Source organism: Emys orbicularis, chromosome 16 (assembly GCF_028017835.1).
Source record: "Emys orbicularis isolate rEmyOrb1 chromosome 16, rEmyOrb1.hap1, whole genome shotgun sequence".
Lineage (NCBI taxonomy): Eukaryota > Metazoa > Chordata > Testudines > Emydidae > Emys > Emys orbicularis.
Window position 1 is genome coordinate 20,493,714 of NC_088698.1, and position 27,913 is coordinate 20,521,626.

Here is a 27,913-nt window from a genome sequence, read left to right on the forward strand (position 1 = left end):
AGGGGGTGTGGGGTAATAGGCTTCTATATAAGAAAATGCCTCAAATATCGCGACTGTCCCTATAAAATCGGGACATCTGGTCACCCTAATCAGCTCTGACTAAATAAAATGAAATAGTGCAGATAAAAAGCCAATGTCCAAAAAGCTTCATTAAAATATTATCTTCAGCATACTTATTGCAGGAAAAATACTTCATCTGCCTACCAGGACTATGCTTGCTCTAAATATCATTTTTAGTCCAAAGACATGTCTACCTCCTTTACACTTAACCCCTTTAATTCAGAGCTTACAGCAACCAATTTTAGAGGTTTATATAACTCAGCAACTGTAGAACTATATAGCTCAGCCTTGGAAAAAGACAACTATCTTAATTATCTACTTTTCAATTATTGCGTTTTTGTAGTCACTTTCAACCTAGCTTTTGGACCATTTTAACTCTATTTAAAAATTATTTAAACAATCTCATTGAACTTCATAGAATGGATTATAAATGAACTTGTAATTATATCAATTTCACAAGCCTTCAAAAAAGCATAATTGGCATTTGTTATTAGCAGTTTATAAAGGCAAGATAGCATCTTCCCTAAACTTTCAAAATTATTTTTCTTAACAGCATGAAAACTTTTATATTCGGCAAGAGCCCTGGATCTCTGGAGAACATAAGTCTGTTGGATATCTTTAAAAACTTACTAGAGAACACGGCATGTTAAGGAAATGCAGGTTGCTTCCCTGTAACTGGAGGTTTTTCGAGATGAGCCTCCGCATATTGACATTTGTGGGATCAAGGCGCCTACGCCACAAGCTTCTGGAACCTTCTGGAAAGTGGCGTCCATTGTGCCCACTCACCCTCCATCCCCTTCCCATCCTGGAGGGTTCTGTTGTATTAATTTAGATGGAGTGTATGTGCCCAGAGAGTAAAAGATGTTAACATGACTGTGTCACTGTCCAACATTAAACAGTGTTAAACAAGGGTCAGGGTCAGGTATAAAGAAACTTCAACCTGCTTAATAACATGGCAAACACACCATTAAATACCTTTTTAACCTTTTATTAAACATACAGAAAAGGAAAAACAGTTAAAGCATTTGAAATGTAAAGTATCAAGTAATGTTTTCATTTTAACAACATCCCTTGCTCCCCCTTCCCTGGAGTTTTTAAGAAGGGAAAAAACCCTTTGTTTGACAGTCTCTAACATGGCATTAAAGATGGCAATAACTCTCCTTTTAGGGGGAAAAAAGAAGTTAGCTGAGATGGGTTGTAGCTGTCGACATTGCTGTTGTTAAAGTCCAATCCCATTTTCTAGAACACAAAACAAGACCAACACACACCTAGGGAAAGAAAAACACCGCAAAGATAGAAAATGAAGCTTCTGTCTCTGGCGTTGACTCTCACTTGCAACCCCACTGCTTGAGAAACAAAGGCATAGCACAGGATTTTATCACCCACTCTGAGACCTGGCAAACTTGTACCAGCATCAGGCTGCTTAGGGCACTGCATTCAGCTGCCTTTTTCTGGTCACATGCTTACAACAGTGTTGCAAAATATGTAGTCTTCTCTAATTACATAGACGGAAAAAGGAGAGGGAAAGAAAAGAAGAAATAAGCTGGGGAAGGAAAAGGGCACACGGTGGATGGATGGAGGGGTGGGAGGAGGGAGAGAGACATCTCACATGACAGGTGATGTTTGAGATTCAGCCAGTGCTGGTAGAAGTGGAAGTATTATCTGGGTCCTTCTCTCTGGCCCGGTCTGGTCAGGACATCTTTCAGAATTAGGACGAAGATCCAGGGTCTCAGAAGATGATGGGGGTGGCAGCCAAGATCATGATGCTTTCTCCCACAGCCAATGTTTCTCCCTGAAATCTTTCTTTAAAAAGACTCCAAAAAGCAGCTCTCCTGGCTGATGTAATAAAAGTGATGGGTGGAATAGCCCATCCCCTCATTATTTTGTCCACCAATTAGGCCTAATATCTGAAATGCCAATTTTGGTTTATTAATCCTCAACTCCTTTGGTTTATCAGGCATGGTTTTAAACACAGTCCTTGAATTATATCAGTAGGCCTTTTTCTTTGGACTAATTCAGTCTCCCTTTTCCCATCAATGTTCGTTATAGGTTATTGTGACATCTTGTGAACTTACTTTTTACGGTCGAGCTCACAATTATGGTAAATGTGTAGCTCCAATTATTACAACAATTCCAAGGATATAAAAGAGGGAGTGGCCCCTACCACCCCTCAGTTCCTTCCACTAACAGGAATTCCTAACCTGAGACTCTGAAATGGGGAAGGTGGACAGGGAGTGTAAACATGCAGAGGTTCATCTCAAAGAACTCTGTTTACAGATATATTTTAATTTTTTCCTTTGAGTGGCCTTTGCATATTCCTACTTGTGGGAGTTTAAGGAGTAGTACAACTCCTAAAGAGATAGACGGAGTTCTAGGTAAATAAGGACAGAGCTCTGAAAAGAAGCATTGGCTCTGGATGCCAGGTCATGACTGAACAAAGGCAACTAAAAGTCTTATTCTCCCCAAATCAAATTTTAACAAGGAAGAATTTTTGCTAAAACCATATAGCTATCATAACAATGCAATGAAGATAGCACAAGGGGATGCCACAGAACCTCAACAAGAACTGATATTTCCAGACAGCTGACCCTGTTGGGTCATAGTTGTAAAACATATACTGTAGTGCATTTTACATAGATAACCTTTCACTCACTCTCCTGGCTGATGTAATAAAAGTCCTGTCGTCATGTATGAAGGGAAAGGAAGATCAAGCGTACATCAGATCCCACCCCCAGTGCAGCAGGAAAGCACCTGATAAAGACAGACTGTCCTTGGCTTCTCTGGAACAGAAACAATGACACTTTGTCAAACCTCATTGCAGACATGTTCACAACTGGTCGATCCTATCTGGAAAATATGGTCTGAACCAACAAATCCCTTCAGGAACCACTCTGCTGAGGCGATTTGTTCTCCCCTGCCAAGTGTAGTACCACAGGATAAATGTTGTTGCGAACAAACCAATCAAGATTTATGGCCTCTGCAATCAAATAGTGCACTGAGCACCTCCCTACTTATTGATATAATACACTGCCAATGTATTATTTGTTACTATCTGCTCAACCTTCCCTTGCAAATGTGGGAGGGACGATCTGAGAGCCAGATGAACAGCTCTGCGTTCTGGTATGATGTGGAATGTTCTTGCCTGAGAACACCAGTGGCCTTGAACTAAGTGATTCAAGTGTGCCGCCCAAGCACTGATTGATACATCTGACGTCACTGTCTGCGATGGATTTGGAGGACTGAACTGCACACCCATGAGCACGTTAGCCCTGCCTGACCACCAATCTAGAGAGACTGTGATGTTCTGAGGCATGGTGATCAATAACTGGAGACCTGAACCTGGACTGTGACTTGGGACAGCAGCACTGCATAGGTCTCATTCTCAGATAGGCAACCAAAGTCATGCAAGTTGTGGCTGCCATAAACCCCATGAGGCCCAGGAAGAACCTTACCCTCTAGGTGGGGAAACTGATTTTTTTAATAGACGTAAGAGAAATCCTTTGTGTAAGCCAAAGTCAATCCTCTGTCCTACACAAAGGATTCCTTTTATAGGCGACATATAGGACTCAGTAGAAGAGAGAGCTGTTCTGCCAGAGGACAAATTTCTGAAAGTGAAACAATTATAAAAATGTAGAACAGGAAGGGACCTCAATAGGTTACCTAATCCAGGCCCCCAAAGTGAAACTGGAGTAAATATTATCTAGACATCCCTGTCTAACCTGTTCTTAAACACTTCCATGACAGAGATTCCACAACCTTCCCAGGTAATTTGTTACAGTGCTTAACTACTCTTACAGTTAGGAGTTTTTCCTAATGGCTAACCTAAATCTCCCTTAAATTGCAGCAAAAGAGATTTAGGATCTAATGAAAGATCCAAGGAAATCCTTTGTAAGGTAAGGATGGGCACCCCTTCTGTGTTTTTACTACTCATACAGGGATGCTACCCAAGTCACTACCCAAACCTAAACACTGCATACTACATAGTGGACCTAGACCTCGGCCTGAAAAGTTTGGAGCTAGTTATTGTTAGAGACAGGTAGCCCAGAGATCAAGAGTGTTTCAGTAAAATTAATTCCTATGAGAGGAGTCACCTGGATCTGTCAGTGTATTTTTGATGCTGGATATCAGAATGGTTCTCAGTCCCACATAAACAGTTCTAAATATAAATAGGACCTTCAGCACTCTATCTTTTCTGAAGAACCTTAGCAATGTGCCTTTAATTCCCCGAAGAAAAAGGAACAGCAGCCCTTGAATGCAAAAGCAAAAAAGAGGCTCTGAAGTCAATAGGCAGGACTTTCTGAAGCAGACTGATTCTATGACACCTGTTCTATGGTAACCTGTTTTTCCTAGGATGCTGCATAGCAGAGAAATCTTTGGGTCCATGAGATCTCAGAACTGATAGAACTGTGGTGGGTATATGACCCTCACATCCTGAGGGAGCCTCTGATCCAAGCACCAGTTCTCAGCAGCTGTATTCTCGTAAACCTGGTCCGGGGCAGCTGAATTTCTACTAGACTTACCAATCATGGATTGGCTGGAAACCCAAGAGAACCACAATATGTCCTACCCAGAACTAAGGGAACTGAGTTTCAGAACCAAGTAAATTGGTGTCTAAGACTTCAGACAGTAGGGGCATGGTACTTTAGTCTGCATCAGAGGGGTGTAAATTTTAATCCATACCAATTAGCCTGCTTGGACCCTGCAGGCGTGCAGTAAAAGTTCCCTAGGAGCATTAATGTAGTACTGTTTGAAACTGGACTTACAAGAGTCTAAGAAGGGATCCAGACCTTTCCTTTTGCCTAGAAGGCAAGGGCCAGACAGATGGGGCATCAGAAGGGGAAAATCCCTCTCCCAGACAAGCAGGGCATCTGACAATGGCCACAGAGGAAGCACAACATTAAAACTCTACACTGTAACACAATCTAGCATTCCAGGTCTGATCAGAAGCTTTTAACGCACTTTCCCTTATCAGTGTTGTGAGGACTGCCACAGAAGATCTGCTTCCTAAAGCTACTATGTTGGGCATAGAACCAGAAAGGCAAACAATTCTGCGAAGATTCTGGTGTTGGAACTTGCAGCATCGGACTGCACCAACCTGGGTAGATTCAGGGGGGTCTCAGTGGTACAGAACCACTAGACAAATTGCTCACAGAGATATCAGATCCTCATGATGTCTGGATCCTGGGCAATCTGATCCATTCTTGGCAGTCCTTCAAGTTTGGCTGTTGAATCTGAACTCAACCTATGACCCTGGATTCATGTTCACCTGCTAGATCCAAATGCAGGATTGCTTTCTGGCTCTGGATGCAGATCCATACTTGTCAGCCAGATATCCATACTCCGCGTTTTTTTTGTTGTTGCTCTGGATCCATATCTGGGGTTTTGCATCCCTGGATCTGTGCTGGGTTGCAGGATCCAATCTCTGCAGATCTAACTCCTTTGGACCACAGATCTAACAGCCAAAGAATCACTTTAGGTATATAGCTAGGTCTCTAAAAGTCCACATGGATAAACTCAGGGACCCGACAAAGCTTGTGCCAGAGGGGAATATTTTTTTTCTTTAAAAAGAAAAGCCAGCTTGACTAAGTGGAAACAAAATGTTCCCTAAAAAGCCAGAAAGATTAAAAAAAATAAACCAAAGAAAACATCAAGGACACCGTGTGTGTGTGTGTAATCCGAGCTCACTGCACCTTTGATTGTTAGAAGGAACTGAGGAGTGGTCACGCTTCCTTTTACTACCTGGGAACCCACCGCGATGGGAGGTGGAGAGAGGGGCAAGTGGCCCCACTGGCCCCAGGTTCCAGAAGGCTCCAGATGCTCACAAGGCAGGAACAGTGATCCCTTAAGTGTGAAAATGCAGAGGCTCATCTTGAAGAAGGAAGGGGGCTGTTACTGAAAACAACAGAGATTTCCAATGTGCTCTGCACACTGGAGTTTAATAAAGGATAAAAAAATTCTGTAATCCGCATGAAAACCAACTCTGGTGTAACATGCTGAGCAATGTATGTGCTTAGATCATTTGATGAACTAAAGAAGCTGAAAGGTGTTTTTCAGTTCAACTTAGCAACAGCATTGCCTGAGGAACTGCTTTAAAAGAAAGTAAAGAAAAAAACACTCACAATTAAGCAACTTCCAACAAGTGTGTAGCTAATAAAAGGTGTTTCTCTCCTCTTTTATTGAGTAATACTTTATCACAGAAACATGATATTTACATATATACAGACAGACTGCTGATCATAAAATCTTACTGAAGAATTAGTCAAAAAAATCAATTTACAAAAACCAAAAGCTGTCAAGAGAGATTCTGGGTGCAAAAAGTCATTGAAGTTCCAAGGGGACAGTTCTGTACAGATAAGGTTTTCAGTTCTTCAGGTTTTGATAATTTTAGACAAAAGAGAACTGAACCAAAATGAGCAAAATTTGCCGGCTGTACATTTGAGATGAGGCAGTTTTTTAAAGTGTTCCTCTTCACACCGTTTTCTTGATGGTCACTTCAACAAATCTCAGGAGGCACTAGTTTGTATGTTTTTGGAAGCTGCAAGCATCGCTCTCACTTTGGCCATAAGATCCTGTAGGGAGAATAGAGGAAAAATAGTCAGAATTTCCTTAGTTTTTAATCAAGAGTTTGAAATGTATAACTCTCTGCACTGAATTCAGCAGTCCTACTGGTAAGTTTTCCAGAGCACTGGCCTCTTGATTTCACAAAATCACATACTATAATTATAAACGAATATATCTGCTAGCTAGCAAACTTTTTAAATAGCTAAGAATTAAATCTCACTGTAAAAAAAATCTCAACAATACGAAAGAGAAATGGAACAACAAATGATAGGGTAGAAAGTGTGTGAGGTGAGTAGGTGGAAAGAATGGAACCGAGGCAGTGGCCATACCCAATACACACGAGATGAAGGGCATACACTGCAGCATAAACTTTCATTTTCATGATACTCTGATTCCAATGGTACCACGCCCCCCAAAAGAGAGAATTTGGAGAAGACTCTTGCTGCAGCAATTAAAATTCACCTTTAGAACACTAGGAGACAGTATTTTGAACAAACAACAAGTACTTCCACGAAGTCAGAATGAAATATAAGAGAGCTGTTGTCCAGAGTCACAGCACTTAATTCTGTCCTGCCAATATCCAGTAGAGACCGTGCCTCACAAAAGAACTGTAATTTTAGGTAAGTTGAATCTGACGGCTTCCATGAAGCTTTATGACTACAAAATATATGAAAAAAGCTTCTGAATACCAAATGCAAAATTACTAAAAATGTGTTTACTTCAAAAGTGTAATATCCATCTTCCATAATGCATGTCAAAAGATGACTTGCTATACATAGGCTAAAAGATAATATCTAGCTCTTATAGACTGCTTTTCATGATGTTAACGTCATGTAGTGATCCACAGCAAAGTAATGTACATTATGCCTAAGTGGCAAATAAGTCTTACTACATCTGTTTTTAAAAAAGTGGTTCTTGCGGCACTATTATATTTAAGGGTACTTCTTGTTGGAAATAACCTATTTTTAGATTTATAATTCGGCACCAGAAGAAAAACTTTAGAATGTATTATTTTTGTCTATTTTCAGCCAAAATTTTAGTAGGACGTGTAGCATCCAGACACAGTAGTAAAAAAACACCCCAATCTATAAAAATTACAGATGCAGAGAGATAAGCATGCCTTTGCAGATATGAAGGGCCCATTACCTACTAGGACTTCTGGTTTTACATACCACTCTCTGTACACATCTCACACACACACATGGAGGATAAAGTCTGCTAACACAAAACAAAACCCCACAGCAAACCTTGGGATAAATGGGGAGAGGGAAGCATGGCCAGCCAAAACTCCTCCCCAGAGCTCGGAATGAAACATTTCCTATTTCCAAGTACCACACACATCTCTTACACCTCTACATTCCATCTATATTTCTTCTGAAATACCGTACAGATTGCACTTCAACTGGAAGTCATTTCACCTCTTTATCTCTCCCGTTATGCCTAAGCATTACAAGTATGATTTTCCAAAAACAGGGTGATCTTATTACTGTTGAAATTCACTTATCTGGATAGTACAGTATGATTCTAGGTCAGTATCCAAGACTTAACTGAAATTTTCTAGCTGTAGCCGGCAGACATTTTTATGCAGAACAATATTGCCAATGACTGAACAATTTCTATAAATAGTCTTTTCTACTTTTATTTTATCACCCCTATGTCTGAGTTAAGCTTTCCCACCAATGACAACTGTTTAAGCAAAAGTAAAGAGTAAAAGTTTAATATAACAGAAGCAGTTCTGCTCTGAAAAGTCTCAGTAAAAATGGCATCCATGTTTATGTCTCAGTGACATAAATATTAAATATCGACAGTTTACAAGAAACATGATTTCCCCCCCACGCGAGCTTTGCAAACTTAACCTGGTGTCAAGATGGGTTCTTCAATAAAAGACATTGCATGGAAGATTAGGCTCTCAGTAATTTTTGCCACTTATGACTGAATTTGCACCGGTCTCATTCCGAGGCCAATGGGGGCTGCGGGAAGCGGCATGGGCCGAGGGATGTGCTGGCCGTCGATTCCCGCCGCCCCCATTGGCCTGGAGCGGCGAACTGCGTCCAGTGGGAGCCACGATGGGCCGAACCTGCGGACACGGCAGGTAAACAAACCGGCCCGGCCCGCCAGGGGGCTTACCCTGACGAGCCGCGTGCCAAAGGTTGCCAATCCCTGTTCTACATCATACAATTATACAAAATACCTAAAGGAGCATGCTACAATGATGGTAATACACTTCAGTAAACAATAGAGAGTGTCTTAATTCATACCTGAGTTATTTTACTTTGCACTGAAGACACGATTGCTGAAGAGATCTGGCCATCTGTTTCCTGAGAAACGCCCCTAAAAATTAAAAGTTAAGAATTAGAAATGTATACATTTTCTAGCTATATCTCATGCAACAATTCTGTCTTGTATGTGCATGAGCCTCCCTCATATTGCTCAATAGTTTTCATGTTTCACTGGACTATAGTCAATACAGGTCACTCTCACAGAGGTTCTCTCTCACATACCTGTGGACAATGCTATAGAGCAGGGGTTCTCAAACTGGGGGTCGGGACCCCTCAGGGGGTCACAAGGTTATTACATGGGGGGATCGCAAGCTGTCAGCCTGCAAACCCCGCTTTGCCTCCAGCATTTATAATGGTGTTAAATATATAAAAAGTGGTTTTAATTTAGAGGGGGGGGGGTCGCAATCAGAGGCTTGCTATGTGAAAGGGGTCACCAGTACAAAAGTTTGAGAACTACTGCTATAGAAAGCTCTGAGTATCAGTGTAGGAACTATGAACAGACTCTACTCAATGGGGTAATTCAGTTATGAATCCTCAATAACAATTACAATCAAAAGGAGAAACAAAGAAATCCATCCCAACAAAGTATTATGATTTTTAGTAACATTAACCACATTTTAACTGTAGGATTTAGATTATGGAGGTCTCAATAGTATCACTTTGGTTCAAGTTGCACTGAGATGTGTATATGGAAAAGTTGCACTATTCCTGTTGTGCCTCCCTTAAATGACTATTTCATCTCTCACATTTTACACACGCTCTTCCCTGGGCAATTGAGTTCTCTATCATTTCCTCCCACCTGAAATGTTTATTAGAAAATTCACGCTTTTTAAAATTTGGCCCTGAGAGTCTCATAGGGTTCCTCACAATCTCAGGTCCCCAGCACAGTTCTAGTACCCTCCACCCCAAAACCACAGTGGCACACAGCCCTAACTTCTTGTAGCTCTACATAACTTGTATTACAATTCTCCCCGCACAAATCCAATCAAAAGGTACATTCATGGTCAAAAGCTGTCAGTATCCCCATATGCCGTTGTGAAAGAGTGTTACCTGGAGCGTTCTTGGCTGGATTCCCTACTCTCCACAGGAGACACACTAGTTGAATGTACAGAGTTCTTATGTGTGGACTGTTTGCCAGGTGACATGGATGGTGAATGAGACCTAGCTTTGGACTTGGTACATGATCTAGACCGTCGTTTCTTCTTCTTTTCATGGGGGCTTCTGAAAAAGGAAGCATTTTATTAGAGGAGATTTAAAATTATATGCTGTTAACCAGTTTAAGCAGAAATCGTATTAGACATTTCGAACAGATTTTCTAGCCCTCCTGGATGTGGTGCTCCTTGTGCATTGAGTACACACTGTAACCATCATACCATGGGTGGTTATATTCCTATGATAGTAGGAAGGAAAAACTCCCAGGAGTCCTCATAGTTAACCTATACATTATGATTCCCAGACTTCAACCCAGTACCTGAGCATTAAGAGTACTTGCTCCTCAGCCCTTACTTGACCTTCACAGAAACACAGACATTAACATACCAATCAGGAATCAGATGTTTCAGAGCAAGGTGCAAGAAAATCCTGTAATGAACAATTATAAAATAACCTGGCTATAGGGAAAGTTTGATCCTAACTCCCTAATGACCTGGAACATGAGTGTTCACAGTCTTTATTTTTTAATCCATTCTAATAGAACTATGGACCGTCTCATCTAAAAGGCAAACTGATACCGTATATTTTCCTTCTAAGCCAACAAATGGGTTTCGATGACCAAACCTACTGCATGACAAACTTCAGTCTGAAACAAAATTACAACTGAGCTATTGTATTTCTCAAATAGTCCTACCCAAAGCAATATGCTTGGGATTGCTTTGAGTAGACAACATGACCGTTAGCTATAACTGACAATCACTACTAAAAAAATAGAAACAAAGTAGATTTATGGGTACATACAATTATTTTTATTGTTGACAAAACAAGGGGACAACACAAATATTCTAAAACTATATCCAGCACTGAACTCTAGTGTTGAATTCTACAGGTAACACTGGAGACTGAGTAATCTAGACCTTTATAGCTGGCTATGAATTTACAGACTAACATCCCAGTTGTGTAATTAAGATTACTGAATCAACCTCCATGCAACAATTCATTGTGTTTCTGTCCCCCTATTCTACTACTTTACATTCTCTCTATTTTTAAAAGCTTAACAAAAAACAAACTATTAATGTCCACTGAGGAATCCAAAAAGTTCTGCTATAACTTTTACAGTCTACTCATTGGAAGTAGATTACAAGTTGCTTGATGCTTCTACTGTGCCTTAACATTTCAAGCCACATTCTAAATGTCAATTATTAGCTCACTCCATTTTCCATGGAATTCTTTGCCCCTGAATAGCCCAATTAATGTACTTTTTAGTGTATTTACTAGCCTAAGAGAGTATCTTTAATCAGAAAGTTATAATAATGTATGGAATGAAGTTCTTGAAAATTTATGATTTCATAAAAAAGCCTAGCACAGCTCTGGAAGATGAGAAAAGAAAAGTGTCTTACATTTCTGTGCTTAGTAGTTTTATGGATGAATGGAGGTAAAGTTGCAAAAGTACAGTCTTTAAAGCACTATATATACCCCATATCATTCTCTACATCTTATTCTTTTGGGTAACATTTCCAGTGAGCTAACATTAGCAACCAAAGGTAATTTTCAGGGCAGTCAGTGGAATAATTATTTCGTTTTAGATAAATACTATGCACAGTCCAAAGGTAATTAATGCATTCTATAAAATGAATAATTGATAACATTAAACAATAACTTGCTTAGGGAATAAAACATCAATTTTGTTGTAACAATATAACATGAACAATGGCAAACAAGTACTGTACATCTTTGATGCTTAAGACTTAATCCAGGAAGAGACTTCACTTTTGAAATATCAGTTAACATTCGGAACTTAAAAAAACACAATCTTAGAATTACAAAACTGTTACACTTTTACTTGCATTTAAAATAGGAAACACTATTTGTGACAAAAACAAATACATTAATTACTTATACTTACCAAGTGATACTGAACATCAGACAGGTTCACTGACCTATTTAAGCTCCCCATTACCATGAGGAGCAAAGCCATGGGACTCAGCTATCCCTTGACTGGTAAGCTCTGTATTTTAATTGCTGAGTTTCTTAAGCAGCAAACCATAATTTTGTGCTGTGAACATATTTCATAGAGCACAAGTATTTATTAAGTTTTTAATCGTCCTTTTTTAAAAGTAAAAATGTTTCACTGTAAGCTTTTTTATTTTTTAAGTTTTTATTCTAACAACATGTTAGACAATGACATTCTAGTAGTAAAATATCAAACAATATTATATTAATCACATCTCAATTCTCCATGGCTTATTTCTCAACAGCCCATACCATAAACAGGATGTACTTATAAACAGTGTCCCAAATATATATATCTGGAGTGGAAGTACCATACACATTCTTAAACTAAGGCCATTTCTTGTCACTTTTTGATTTGAACATACTCTACTTTTTTCACCAATCTCATTGTAGGTGGATTATTACAGGCAATTTAGAAATACAGGAAGAGGACCTACATTGGAAAAGGCAATCAGATGTACTCTAGAAATATGTCTCACTATACTTAATGAACAAGAGGTCGCTAATTCATTGAAGTTGACACAAGGAAAGGTGGCTTCCGGGTCCTTGCAGGTAGTATGTTTTCCATTCATAAAAATCCAACAGGCCAGCTTCACTCATGATTTTTTTGCCTAGAAATTTCACTGAACCCTAGTAATATGACTAGCAAGCTCTCAGAACTGGCTGCATATATGTTTGTCTAATACTGTTTCCCCAGTTGTTTGAATTTTTGGCATTTACTGCCAGTTTTTATTATGCATTGTTCAGTGAACCATACCCACAAGATCTTAGTTTCAGCTTTGTGCTGGAGATCTGCTATATATGGTTTTTATCCATATTAAGAGTATAATGCTATTTAAAATAACAATTTTAAAGGGTAAAAACAGATTTCCTTCTTGAATCATGGAGCTCTTCAAAGCAAGTAGTCACAATTCAGCACCCCTAGTAGTGAAGCAACTGTAAGAATCCTCTATTCATCTAAACTACTGAATGGTCAGCAACTCATGCCACTAAATACTGAACTTAAGTGTATGCACACCTAGTGCATGACTTGGGGGAAAGGATTCATTTTCCTTGATATTCTGGTTTTTCAGGGAAGGGAGAATCTTAGACTTATGAATGTTGAGTCTTCTGATCTACTTGACCCAATCCACCAGGAGTGTGCAACAGGGTCTTTTGTTACTATGAGGCAATAAATATGAAAAACTAATTAACCAGATGAAGTAAACTGGTGAGGTTTCCTTTAAACCAGGGGTTCTCCAACGTTTTCTTTTTGAGCCCCTCCCCAACATGCTATAATAACTCCAGGACCCAGAGGAGAGGGGGTGTTGAGGGCGCCTTGGGACTTTAGCCCTGCGGGGTGCCGGAGCTTTGGCCAGGCCCCATAGGCGTAGTTTGACTTTTATTTTGCTGGGGCCGGGCCCGGTGGGGCTTGGGCCAGCTCTGCACGGCAGAGCCAGGGGAGAGAGAGCCACCTCCAGCCTGAGTCACCTCAGAAGGCCACCCAGGCTATCTGAGTTGGGTTGGGGTGCAACCAAAAATTATAACTTAAAGGGGAGGGTGTGCTCAGCTCAAAAAGTTTGAAAACTGCTCAAGGGTGCAGGCAGGGTGCAGCTAGGAACTGTATGCAGGCAGGGGGGTAGCTCAGGGTGCAGGGATAGGGTAGGTAGGGGCCGTGTGCAGGCAGGGGGGTAGCTCAGGGTGCAGAGGGGGGGGGGGGGGGGAGGGAGAGACACCTAGAGGCTGTGTGGTTCCTGCTCCCAGGGACTCTGCTGACCCCAGAGCCAGGTCCCCCCACCTGGGTGGCTCCTACTGGCTGCATGAGCAGTCAAAGGGGGCTGGGAACTGAGGAGCAGCTGGGGCTCTGGGACAGGGGTGTGCTGCAGCTGTCCGCCCAATGGTACCAGTAAGAGCAGCAGCTGCCTTGCATTGCCCGGCTCCAACTTCCTCCTTCCAAGCTGGCCAGGAGGCAGGGGAGAGGAGGAGGTGGGGTGTGTGTCTGTGCCCCTGGGACTGCCCCACTTTGGTTAAGGCACTGCAGTTTGAGGGGCAATGCCCCCGGTGCCCTGTCCAATTTAACCCATGGGCTCAGGGCTTCTCCTCATGGATCCATAGGGGCCCGTGGACCCCCAGTTGAGAACCGCTGCTTTAAACTGTGCGATCACCCCCTCTATTAATAAGTTGCAGGAGTATGCAACTTGGATTCTACCATGTTTTTAACTTTTGCTGTCAGGAAGAGAGTAAAAGGACATATAATTCCTCAACTTGGATGCACTGCTGCTATGCAATGGGATACATAATAGGGATTATTCTCATTTTAAAAAAAAGACAAGTGGAGACCAAGTACTTTTTTAACCAAACACGGACAACAATGAAAATAATTTGCTCCTTTTCCACCCCACAACAAACAGATAAGCAACCTAAATTTGGGACTGAGTAGGATTCAGAGACAGGCATATGAAATTGTGACATGCACACTTTAGATGCAGTTACCCCAAAGAGTGCATCTAATTTAGCTTTGTGAGTGCATACGCACGTGTGTGCTCCCAAACTGATGAGTGCACACATTGCACAAATATTTGCACATCTAAATTGAGGGTGCAAGAGTGCATGCCCATCAACCCTTAAAAACTTTGCAAACGTGTACTGTTCTACGGAGCTCACTGACCTGAAATGATGTTTTACTTATGTAATCTTCTCATCACAGACTAAAACAAGACAAAAAGCTTTTCATTTCAGAAAGACCGTATCTGTGTTGAGCATGTAAAGGCAATGGAAAAAGTGATTCATGGCTTATGATAGAATACAGCAGTAATTAATTTTATTAAATTTTTACCGTGTTTTGGGCTGCTAAAATAAGTGATCATTTTTTCAGTATGCTTAGACTTTATATTGCTTGAATAACCATAGTAATGTAATCAAAATATATTTATGCTTAGTAAATATGCATTTTAGCACAAAAATGAAGATCCAGAAGAAATCAAATTTTACAACAGGTGTTTTAAATGTAATGTTTATCACACAATGCTTTCAGAATATGCCTGTTTAAAAATTTAGGACAATGGTAGGTATGTAATTACTTTAATTTGTAGAAAGATATTGAAAAATACTTTTATTAATAACTATTCACCATAAGAGCAGCACATGACTAGAGAAGTGAACTGTACAAAAAGTGAAACAGTAAAAAATGTTTTTTTTTAAAAAACAGTAAACAATGTTTTTTGGTTTTGGAAATTTTTTTGGTCTAATGTCCCTAAAGTAACACAAACTGCGGTTTCTCCTCTTCAGAGCACAGACTGCACAAAGCATCTCTGACAAAAATAGGTAACAGAGCATTTATTTTTCTCATCATGAAAACAGAAATTCCACATTTCCAGTACATAGGCGGCTGCAGTGTACATGGTAGAAAGAAACCACAACTCCTACAGGAAAAAACACTGACCATTTTACAGGCTGAGTTCCACTTGTACATTCAAAATATATTTTATTCTAAAATGTAATGTGTGCTAAAGTGTATTGTCCCCCCTCCCCATCTCCATTAGTTAGCTTTAGATCCAATCATGACTATGCAATTTTCACTCAACTAAAATGCCAATATGGCATGGCATTTCGGCACACTCTGTTTGTGCAACTACAGCCAGAGAATCTTACCAAGGGGTAAGGAGTGTAGCCAGACCCTGGGAATTCCAAGTATTTGCAGGAAGGAAAGCACAGCAAAGATGTTTCAGACTGGGAAGGGGTTAGAATACTCCAATTACAGTGCATCAAGCAGCAAACATGAACTGTAAAATAACCTGTCACTGTACTAGATATATCCAAAGCATGTACATGCTCATCACTTTATGCTGTAGACCTGTACACACATTCTATACAGGAGGGACCAGTGTTTCTACTTGCAAACTGTTTTTTCGCAGGTTGGCTTGTTAATCATTATATAACTCATGGCTGAAACAAAGCCTCAGCTCACAGAAAAAACAAGCTTTACATAAACAGTACACACAAAGCAACACACAATATTTAAAACCCCAAATGGGGCATTCGTCATGACTGGTGCACATACCTGGAACGTGTGCGTTTCCTACTCATTCCAGGACTGTTACTAATGCGATAAGCCGTTGGGACAGCCCTTTCCTCTCTTCGCCTTTCAGGTGAGTGGACCCTTCTCCGAGGAGATCTCGATCGCGACCTGAACGGGAGGGGAAAGTTTTATTTTTTGTTGTTGTTAATGCCGTAATTTGTTGTATTATTTTTATTTCAGTGGATTATGTTGTCATCGAACCCAACTATGGTGCCTTTCAAATGCTTATTTGATTTCATATCAACATGGGATATTCCTAGTCTCTAAGGCTTGCCAGTGTCACGAGGGTTTCTCACCATCAAAATATTTTATTTATTTATATTAATATGTATGAGAATGCATGACTTGCTCTTCACTCTCAACAGGGGAAGAGGAGCCACGTGAACCACTCTCAACTCATATTAGCACTGGGATGTCACAGTGCAGCTAGTCAGTTACCTCTCATGGAAGACAGAGTTTGCTAACTGTTCTGCTTAAGTCCATTTTGGTTTAAAGCCTAGAATCTTAAAGTTACACTTGACTTTGTCTTTCCAAATTAGCAGTATCTAGTGTTGCTGCATCATGCAGGTAAATTGAAAACAGTGAAGAGACTGAGTTAAAAAGATCATTTTGTTTTGAAATTTGTAAGTTTCCTCTGAATATTGACAAGTCAAAGAAATTCTGTTCCTTATTCTGCAGGAAATCCTGATTACTCAATACTTTCAACCTATGCAACTGACTAACAACTCCTGACCAATACTGTTTAGCATTAGCATTTCAACTTGAAATGTCTGGCCTACAGAGAGAAACAGAGCGCGCCCAGTTAAGATTAGAGATCAACGTAAGAGCGCAAGCTTATCTCAAAGATTTAATGCTAAGTGTTTGTAAAAGTAAAACCTGAGCATTTTCCAATAGAGAATACATACAATAGGAAAAAAGCAAAAATCTTTCCTTTACTTGAAAAATACCTTAGTAGTAGTTAGCTCTGTTCCCAATAAGATATGTAGATCTAATCATTTTGCTTAGGGATTTTGAATTTTTACTCCACTCTCTTTTATACAAGATACTTTACCCCATGCACCTCAAGCATTCACTTTCTTCAGAAAACCTAATTTTGCAATGACTAATAGACAAGCCATTTGTAAATCATAGATCCTATTACAGTCAAACAGACCTACTGAAAGGAAAATCACAACAGCAGTTAAGTACCATATTGCTATTTAACTGCTTTTCAATTTAGAAATCTGACCTTTACCAGGCCTTTCAGAAGGATTAAAGGAAAAAACAGATTATAAAGTTTGAGGTCAGTCAGACACCTTGACGTTTTACCAGGATTTCCCTCTAAAGAGCTCCAGCAGTCAAATCTTTTCGTTGTCGAAGCTGCCTGATAATTTTCTCGCTCTGTTGCTGCTGCCATTGATGAGTTGCTCAGACTCGGCTCCATGCTCAGTGTCCCTGTGGATGCTGTGAGTCTGTGATATGGAGGCACACACTTCACATTGAGAATAAATGTTCTAGTTTTGGTATTAACTAGAATCTTGAAAAGACTTAATCCCTTAACCAAAGCTGAACCTTAGTGAAAGCATGCTTATATTGACCAGCCTACAAAAGTCCAAACAGTCAGAGAAAAATGCATTAGCTTAAAATATTTATGAATTGGGTATGATTGTTTTGGTTCTATAACATTTTTCCAATCACTTCAACCTGAAGAGATTTAGCCACTAGCCTTTAAATGATTAAAAAATGGCTTAATTTTTTCACTGGAATACATGGAATTATTATTTTAACTAGACTTCATGAGAAATTCATAAGACATTGTACTCCTTTAAATAAAGTAAGTTAATACCAGTAATATTGTTTAATAGGCTCTCTTAGAAATTCATTATTCTATAAAGTTGTCAGGTCACATTACATCTGAAGAAAGTGGAAGTATTTGAATAGATATTGCCTCCAAGATGAATGGATGGATTTTGGAGCAACAGGAAACACCCATTTTACAAATTAGGTGAGGGACTGCTATTTTGAGGTAAATTTTAGTTGAATTTTTGAAACTGGGCCAATGAAAAACATAGCACACATTTACCTATTCCATCCAGCTTGGTTTACAAACCCTTTAATGATGCATCCTGCTCCTAATTACTACCCATGGTTCATTAACTGGATAAATGGAGTAGCTGGCTTAGCAGTAAGCTATTACTAAAATATACCAGGAAAGTGATTAACATCAAATGGAAGTATAGAGCTTCCAGCTCTACTCACAAGTTCAAAATGCAGACTTACATTTTATCTGCAAAATCATTAAATCATTCACTGTGTAATGAGTTGCTTTGCAGCCCCTTTTCTCCTCCCTTCTTCCCACTCATGCCCCATGCATTATCCTAGATTTTGTGCTAGGATGATCTATTTCGTACAAAATAGGAAGATTCATACTCTCATTAATATGGTCATTATTTACATTTACTGGTCATCAACTGTGAAATTTGAAACTTCTCAGCTAGAACATCATGCGTAAAACTTCAATGATTGACATTCTATGCTACTACAACAGAGCACCACTATCAGATACAATTTACGTCAAATTTGTTATGGTGCTTTGAAGTTTATTAGGAAAAAAGGGCACTGATGGAGTGTTGACTATAGCTAAACAAGAGGGTCCCAAAACTTGCTTGTTTTCCAAAACAGTTCTAACAAATTCACCCACATCTTTTTGCATTAGACTTTAGTTACTAATTTGTGAACTTGAGGCAATATCTTTACTGAGCTAAAGTGTCCACAGGAAGCAGTGCTGCAACACACTGTGGGGCTATTGTGCATGCTTTACTGCTTTCTAAAACTCTAGATGCATCTTCTTGGTCTGCAATCAAATCCTTGGTATATCAAGAGCTTTAGGAACTAGTTTCGGGATACACATTTGGGAACAGTAATGGAAGGAATACGTATGTATGTAGAGGAGTCATTGTTAACACGCAAGGACTGCAATAAAACTGATACAGCTGGGTTCCTCGCATATCTACAGTTTTTACCTTGTCTAGGAGAATTGCTTTGATCACACGTTTAAGCAATACATAGTTAAATATCTTACATCACCCTGAATCAGTGATGTTATTTGAACAGGAAGTGAATTCTGCAACTTCAACTGTAAAGTACAAGATTAAATTAAGTAAACTATTTAAAAATTAAGCTATATTAACATCAATGGTGCATCATGTATATTTACTGAGCTGTGACTCTAGTATGTTAACAGTGTAAGAACAAATAAAAATATATCGCACTCTTAGTCTCATTTATACCAAATAGCAATTTGCCAGTGCAATTTGCTACACTTCTAAAAATAAAATATTACACATAAGGATTTTTTAAAAGTTATGTAAAAGCCTCTAAAATCACTTGCTTGTGAGACAAGTTTGGCTTATTGCTCATACAAAAAAAAAAAAAGCAAAACAAAAATTAAATATGCTCTGAAAAGTTAAATAAACTTATATTTTAGCTTCACTTCCCTCAGCTCATCCCCTATTAACTTGCCCCAACAAATTAACTACAATTCTTATGTTTTACCAAATTATCCCTTGAGAATGATATTCCCAATGTATTTTTACAACTACATAAGCAACAGCAACCAGGAGCCAGTAATTCACATATCAAGGTAAATGGAAAGTCAAATTAACACCTATACACAAATTCTTTAACATTTGAAAAGATCTAAACCAAAACAGTTTTCCAAATGAAGCGCAATGTGTGCCAATAGGTCATTATTTGTTTTTACATTTCACAACGTAGAGTTCCTTAATGTTCAATTAAAACATACCCTAATCAGAAATTTAGGAAAAAGTACAGCTTCTCTTTTGGCTGTCACAATTAATTTAAATTACTACTAATTTAAACAGCTTCAGGACCAAGACACAAATCACTCCTGTGTAGATACATCGTTTAATGTGCTGGTCTGTCAGAAAGCTATGAAATTTTGGTAATTCTGAAAAGATATCCTTATTCTGGAATGCTTTGTTGAACAGGATCATTAGTCAAACTTTAAAAAAAAAAAAAAAAAAGTTCAATAGGAAGTCTCTCTCTCCATAGTTACTATCATTCTAATCTGCTTCAAGTGCAAAGTAATCACTGACAACTGCTCTGTTAAGGTTCGAAGGTTAGGATCGGCTGCCTGCACAGCACAAAATAAGGTTACAAAAGCATAACACACCTGTTTAAAATAGTTTTAAGGTTGACACAGACAAATAAAGCAACCGAGGGTATGTCTACACTATGGACCTTACAGCGGCACAACTGTACTGCTGCAACTGCACCACTGTAAGGTCTCCTGTGTGGCAGATCTATGCTCTCCCACCAGCATAATTAAACCATCCCCAATGAGCGGCGGTAGGTAAGTTGGTGGGAGAGCATCCCCCCTGACATAGCGCTGTCCACACCAGCGCTTTTGTGAGTGAAACTTATGTCGGTCGGGGTGTGTGTTTTTCACACCTCTGACCAACAAAAGTTTTGCTGACAAAAGTGCTAGTGTAGACAAAGCCTAAGGCTGTTAGAATTTATGTAATTTAATAACAGTGTCCAGGTATTATAGGATAGCCCTTTATCCCAGGTCACTGAGTGGGGCTACTCATCATAGATCAATCTTTACAAATAGTTTAGAGTAATGTAATACAAGTGGGAAACAATATACTTCTAATTAGTCTCTACATCTAAATAAGGTATGGTATGGTAGAAAGTCGTAACACTGGGTCTTGTGGGAATCTAAAGACTGAGCAACATGCTTATTGCAATGTCTGACTCTAGGCATACAAAACAAGAAAGACGTGTGAAGAGCCACATTTTGTACGCGACATGACAATGCAATGCTTTAACAGCACTATTGAAAAGATTCCGACTTACCTACCAATTCAATTGCAAAAGTGTTAAACTTGCTTTAGTATTAGGTCACAGACCATGAGTTACTTCAATTTAGAATTTTTTAATTTCACATTGGTATCAAAGCTCATCTTTAACATTTTGACACTGGAACGTCTCCATAAACTTATGCCGAAATCATTTTGTAATATTGTCCATTGTAATATTGTAACTTTCAGCTAAATTGTTTTACCAGTGTGGTCATGTCATCATTATCTTCACAGGCTTGCATTGATAATGATTTGACATTGTTCGGATACTGTAAAATTGTAGCCACAGGCATTCCAACATGACACAAAACCCTTGGTTTTTACCCAGATTTCTGGGGCGTGATGAACATCAGGGCAATTTGACAGGTCTGGATTGGATTGCCATTTCTGACTGGCTATTTGAAGTTTTCTGTTCTGGGGAGCTGTTATTTTTGTCAGTGTACTTTTACAGTTATGTCTAGGGTACAAAGACCCGAAGTAGGCACTTCCCTCTTTTTGTTGTATATCTAAATCATTGTCTTCCCAACATATTGGGATCACAGCATCTATAAAAATAACAGGAGTACTAGTGGCACCTTAGAGACTAACAAATTTATTAGAGCATAAGCTTTCGTGGGCTACAACCCACTTCTTCGGATGCATCTATAAACACACACAATTATGGTTATACTTTTGTTTCAACACTGCAGTGTCATGCATGCAAAGCCTATCAAGATATTGTTATGGGAGCTATTTTTACAAAAAAGATTTTATGAAGGTGACCAGTACCAAGCATATTCAACAAGATTTATAAAATTTTAATGCCAGTTGGTTCTAAACTTAAAAAACGAAAACAAAGCAGCATTGCCTACTTAAAGGATTCTTGTCTTTCAATTAATCCTTTTCTGTCTAGAACTTGGCAAAGAAAGAGAAGACACTGTATCCAGAAGATTTTTTTTTTTTTTTTTTTTTTTTAAAGAATATCCTACTAAATACTCTGCAAAGGTAAATGAATTCCTCTTTGTAAGTGAGCAAGCCTGGAAAAAAAACCTGATGTTTACATTAGCCTGAAAGTGACAAGGAAAGCAAGCCAAGGACTGTTCAGAGTTGCATGAGGAAAGCTGAAGTTATGTACATTCATGTGTGTTTACATAGGTACATAGCAAACATGTAAACCCTACTATCAACATTACAAAATACATATGAGACAGCAAAACACTGTTTTGAGACCCATTCACTCGAGATCAGATTCTTTTATGTTCGCTGGGGCTGCATCTGCACCCTCAGTCCCAAAGGTATAAAAGATGAAGTGGGGCCAACTGCCACAGTTCCTTTGCCAATACTAATTCCTATAGGAGTAAGTCTCCGCATTAGCAGGGAAGGAGGGTGAGCCAGGGGACCCGTGTGGGCAACACATCTCGAAGAATCAGTTACTGTAGGATAAGTAACTGTTCTTTTTTCTTCAAGTGATTGTCTACACAGATTCCACTGTTGATGACTAACAAGTAGTTGTCTATTTACTTGGCAGTGGGTATGTGGAGTCCAGCCTAAAGGCCAATGCAGGACAGATCTACTGAAATTGGCAACCAGTTTGGAGGCCTGTACTAGGGAATGAGTAGTAAATGTGTGGATCAAGTTCCATTCTTCTGCTCTATACACCTCAGGTATGGGTATGTTACCCAAACAGGCACCCAAGCCTGAACCCTTGTGGAATGAGCTCAAATATGGCTGCGGGCTCTTTCCTGGTTAACTTGTAGTAAGTTCTTATACAGTTTGAGATGCACTAGGATAACCACTGAGGATATAGGTTGCCCTCGGCCTATCAGCAAATGCAACACAAAGTTTAAGGGTGTTCCTAAATTTCTTAATACTATCTGAATAAAAAGATAATGCTGTCACTATATCAAGCTTCACACAGGGTAGGGAGAGACTCAGGAAAGAATACCAGAACATGAAAGAACTCATTTACATGGAATTCCAAGACCACCTTGGGCAGAAACTTAGGGTAAGGTCTCGGAGTAACCCTCTCTTTGTGAAATATATATGGAGGACCTGGCATAAGAGCCTGACTCTCCCTTATCCTCCTAGCTTTACTTCCTTACCCTGGCTACAATTGAGAGGGTAGGGAGGGCGTGCACAATCCATCGGCCTTGGGTTCCAAGGATGAGGGGCTCTTGAACTGAGGAAAAGACATGCATGAGCCGCTTCAGAAATTTTGTCACTGTAATGTGGGAAGATACAGTGTGGCCCTGAATAGAGTGATGATACTGCTGCCAGATGGATTCTTATTAACGGATGGAGTCCAGATTGCTTCAGGGCGATAGTCCAAAACGGACAGTGGTGTTGTGAGGGCAGAAAGCTGATGCTGAGATGCCCAAATAGAAAACCTTCTCCATTTAGCTCTGCAAATAAGTCTAGTTGAAGGTTTCCTGCTCTGGGGCACAATGTTCTGAACTGCAGCAAAATAGCTTTGATTTATAGGTAGGGCGCTACCAAATTCACTGTCAATTTTCGTTAATTTCACGGTCACAGCATTTTAAAAATCTTGAATTACAGTTTCAGATATTTAAATTTTAAATTTCACAGTGTTGTAACAAAACATGAGTGTGTATTTAAAAACGGTAAAATATAAACCCCAAAAAGGCTAGCCTTACTTCTGCATTGCCTTCAGAGCTGGACGGACGGAGAGCAGCAGCAGCTGGACAGGTGCCCAGCTCTAAAGGCAGCGCTGCTGCCAGCAGCAGCACAGAAGTATGGGTGGCAATACCGTGACCCCCTTCTACAATAGTCTTCCGACCCCCTTTTTGGATCGGGACCCCCAGTTTGAGAAACACTGTACTTTTGTATACTTTTTTGCCATCTTATAGGGTAAAAGTACACAAAAGACCAGATTTCACGGTCCATGACACATTTTTCACGGCCAAGAATATAGTAGGGTCCTATTTATGGGATTTATTCAACCAGCATCCAGGCTGTCTCGTGCCAGGATGCTGGGTGCAGGTGCAGGATCTGACCATTGTTCTGGGAGACCTGAATAGAACAAGTAAGATGGTTGTGCTGACAGTCACCAAATCTGAATATGAAGAATTGCCTGGCCCATGCTGAGGCTACTATGATTATGCATCTTGCGTTCTGCCTCAATTTCTTCGCGGAACTTGGTATCATGGGGTTTGGTGAAAGGCATATTAATCTCAGGGATCAAGAAATGAAGAAGCGATCTGACAGGGAACTTGGGACTTGTGCCTCCTCTGAAGCAGAAATTCTGACACTTGTTGTGGTTTGTTGCAAACAGATCTATACTTGCAAAAGACACTGTGCAGAACCGAGACTTTGATAGACCATTTGTAGTTCTTGGAAAAGTCCCCTGCTAAACCGGTCTGCTAAAGTATTTTGAAGACCCAGAAGGTGCAGAGCTACTGGCAAGATCTGGTGCAGAATGCACCACTCCAAAAGGCATACAGCATCTTGACACGGTAGGGATGATCATGTTGCCCCTTGCCTGTTGATACAGTGCATTGCTGCAGAGCTGTCTACCAGCACTTTGAAGGTAGGACCTCACTGATCTGGAGTCTAACAATGCTTCTGTTAGTGCTATGGTGTCAGAAAGAATTGCTCTGTGTTTATACTGAGACCTAACAAGGTGAAAATTTTCAGGACGGTCTGTACTGAACCAATTACCTGTAGTGATCTTTCCTGAATTAGACAGTCATGTAGGTAAGAGTATTGCTGGATTCCCTGTCTCCTTGGATGACTTGCCACTACCAAACAGCATGTGATAAAAACTTGGCAAGGTAAAGGGGATGAAGGGCTGAACTCTATTGGCGGTAGGATGTTCCTAGAAGGAATCTGTTACTTCCTGGGAGCTGGATACATGGTGATTGGAAACTAGGCACCTTGGTGGTCGAAAGCTGTGGGAATCAGTCCATAGGATCTAATGAAGGAATTTATAAAAGTCAGAAGTAAGTCACCATTCTAAATTTGAAAATTGCAGATGAAGATGTTGAGATGTCGAAGATTTGAGGATGAGCCTTCACAAACCTTGTTCTTCTAGAGTAAGAGGTAGTGGGAATAAAAGCCATTGCCCCTCGTTAGCAGATGAATCAGACTCCCAGAGGCCTTTATAGATGAACCAGAGTCCCATAACGCTTTGCATCTAAATCTTAGTGTGTTTCGTCTCATTGCTCTGACTTGCTGACACTCAGAAATTGTGTCCAGAAAATTAAGGGAATACTTGTTACAGATCCCTTCTGTGATCAATGTCTTTAGCTTATCTATTATGTAAATTAAGAGGCCATGAAGGGAACTCCATGGCTCAATAGGGCATGAGAATGGAATTTTGTCTCTTTCATAGACATGTATGGTATATACAAGGGTAAATTTCTTAATAGTAGTTGGAATAGACCAGGCAGCAGCACTGCTTCCCCGGATCAGTAATGTATTTGCTTTTCTTTATCATGCTGATTAACCTTTGACTAATAACACTGGTCTACAATTTTTGAGAAGTCGTCTGCTTCAGTGATAAAATGTGCTATTTATTATGTATTTTGATGTGCTGAATTCAAATATGACAATTAAAACAACTGATTGGCTACTGTTTCTAAGATATTTAAGTTTTTACATTTTATGTCTATGTATATTGTATAGATAGTAGAATTTTAATCATAAATTGTAAACCTAGGTCTTTCCATGTGTTATGGTTGCTTTACATGATAATATTTCACCTGTCCTGTTTATGTAACACTTTAAAAATCAGCAAAAGGGTTATATAAATAAAATTTATTATGAAACAAAAGGCAAAAAACTATTCTGTACATAGTTTAGTCCTATTCAGTGTCTACTCAGCGCTTCTTGGCTTGTCTCTTGTATTCATTAAATGGAGCATCTCTTGTCACTGTCCAGCAATAGTCTGCAAGCATTGATGGGCTCCATTTGCCCTGATAGCGTTTCTCCATTGTTACAATGTCCTGGTGAAATCGCTCGCCATGCTCGTCGCTCACTGCTCCGCAGTTCGGTGGAAAAAAATCTAGATGAGAGTGCAAAAAATGTATCTTTAGTGACATGTTGCAACCAAGGCTTTTGTATGCCTTGAAGAGGTTTTCCACCAACAACCTGTAGTTGTCTGCCTTGTTGTTTCCGAGAAAATTTATTGCCACTAACTGGAAGGCTTTCCATGCCGTCTTTTCCTTGCCACGCAGTGCATGGTCAAATGCATCATCTCGAAGAAGTTCACGAATCTGAGGACCAACAAAGACACCTTCCTTTAACTTAGCTTCACTTAACCTTGGAAATTTTCCACGGAGGTACTTGAAAGCTGCTTGTGTTTTGTCAATGGCCTTGACAAAGTTCTTCATCAGACCCAGCTTGATGTGTAAGGGTGGTAACAAAATCTTCCTTGATTCAACAAGTGGTGGATGCTGAACACTTTTCCTCCCAGGCTCCAATGACTGACGGAGTGGCCAATCTTTCTTTATGTAGTGGGAATCTCTTGCACGACTATCCCATTTGCAGAGAAAACAGCAGTACTTTGTGTATCCAGTCTGCAGACCAAGCAAGAGAGCAACAACCTTCAAATCGCCACAAAGCTGCCATTGATGTTGGTCATAGTTTATGCACCTCAAAAGTTGTTTCATGTTGTCATAGGTTTCCTTCATATGGACTGCATGACCAACTGGAATTGATGGCAAAACATTGCCATTATGCAGTAAAACAGCTTTAAGACTTGTCTTCGATGAATCAATGAACAGTCTCCACTCATCTGGATCGTGAACGACGTTGAGGGCTGCCATCACACCATCAATGTTGTTGCAGGCTACAAGATCACCTTCCATGAAGAAGAATGGGACAAGATCCTTTTGACGGTCACGGAACATGGAAACCCTAACATCACCTGCCAGGAGATTCCACTGCTGTAGTCTGGAGCCCAACAGCTCTGCCTTACTCTTGGGTAGTTCCAAATCCCTGACAAGGTCATTCAGTTCACCTTGTGTTATGAGGTGTGGTTCAGAGGAAGAGGATGGGAGAAAATGTGGGTCCTGTGACATTGATGGTTCAGGACCAGAAGTTTCATCCTCTTCCTCATCTGACTCAAGTGAGAATGATTCTGGTGCATCAGGAACCGGCAGTCCTTCTCCGTGGGGTACTGGGCGTATAGCTGATGGAATGTTTGGATAATGCACAGTCCACGTTTTCTTCTTTAACACACCTTTCCCAACTGGAGGCACCATGCAGAAGTAACAATTGCTGGTATGATCTGTTGGCTCTCTCCAAATCATTGGCACTGCAAAAGACATAGATTTCCTTTTCCTGTTCAACCACTGGCGAAGATTTGTTGCACAAGTGTTGCAGCATATGTGTGGGGCCCACCTCTTGTCCTGATCTCCAATTTTGCAGCCAAAATAAAGGTGAGAGGCTTTCTTAACCATAGTGGTTATATACTGCACTTTTGTGATGCAAAAGTCACTTCACCACAAACATAGCAGAAGTTATCTGCACTGTTCACACAAGTACGAGGCATCTCTGCTCACTTTGGCTAAACAGAAATGTGTCCCTTTGCAAAATCAAACACTGACAAATAAGAGCACGACACTGTATGATTTCTAGAGCTGATATAGGGCAATTTGTTCAGCAGAGTGATGTAAGCTTCGTTATGATTGCATCATCCACGACTTCTAGGAATAACCTGATGCAATTCCTATCATGTATGACGCAATACCAGCTTCAGATTGCATCATTCATCGTTTTGCCTAAAAAGCAAGTACTGTCCAAACCCAGTCATAGATTTATTCGTAGATCAAGTCAAAGATGTATTTTAGTCATTTCTGGTTTAAATTGAGATCCCTTCCCTTTATAACTCACTTATCCTCCGCCATTCCCAAGTCAAGGGTCGTATATACTGACCCAATAGCATATCTTGAAAACTAGAGCCAATCAACAATTTTAAGCATCGT

The 27,913-nt window shown here is 39.9% G+C and overlaps 1 protein-coding gene across 5 annotated transcripts in view; it reads right to left on the reverse strand.

The window, feature by feature from the left end:
* Positions 1-6,205: 6,205 nt before the first annotated feature.
* SFSWAP (splicing factor SWAP) overlaps positions 6,206-27,913 on the reverse strand; it is a 111,623-nt gene continuing 89,915 nt past the window's right edge. For 2 of the 5 annotated variants that reach the window (XM_065417555.1, XM_065417556.1), the window contains 4 exons: positions 16,105-16,230; positions 9,951-10,121; positions 8,880-8,952; positions 6,206-6,629 (listed from right to left, as the gene is read on the reverse strand). In XM_065417555.1, the coding sequence (XP_065273627.1) occupies positions 6,564-6,629; positions 8,880-8,952; positions 9,951-10,121; positions 16,105-16,230 (436 nt within the window). In that variant the 3' untranslated portion in view covers positions 6,206-6,563. Of the gene's footprint in view, positions 6,630-8,879; positions 8,953-9,950; positions 10,122-16,104; positions 16,231-17,417; positions 17,574-27,913 lie in introns of those variants that run through there. The other 3 variants (XM_065417552.1, XM_065417553.1, XM_065417554.1) reach the window with 2 other exon arrangements.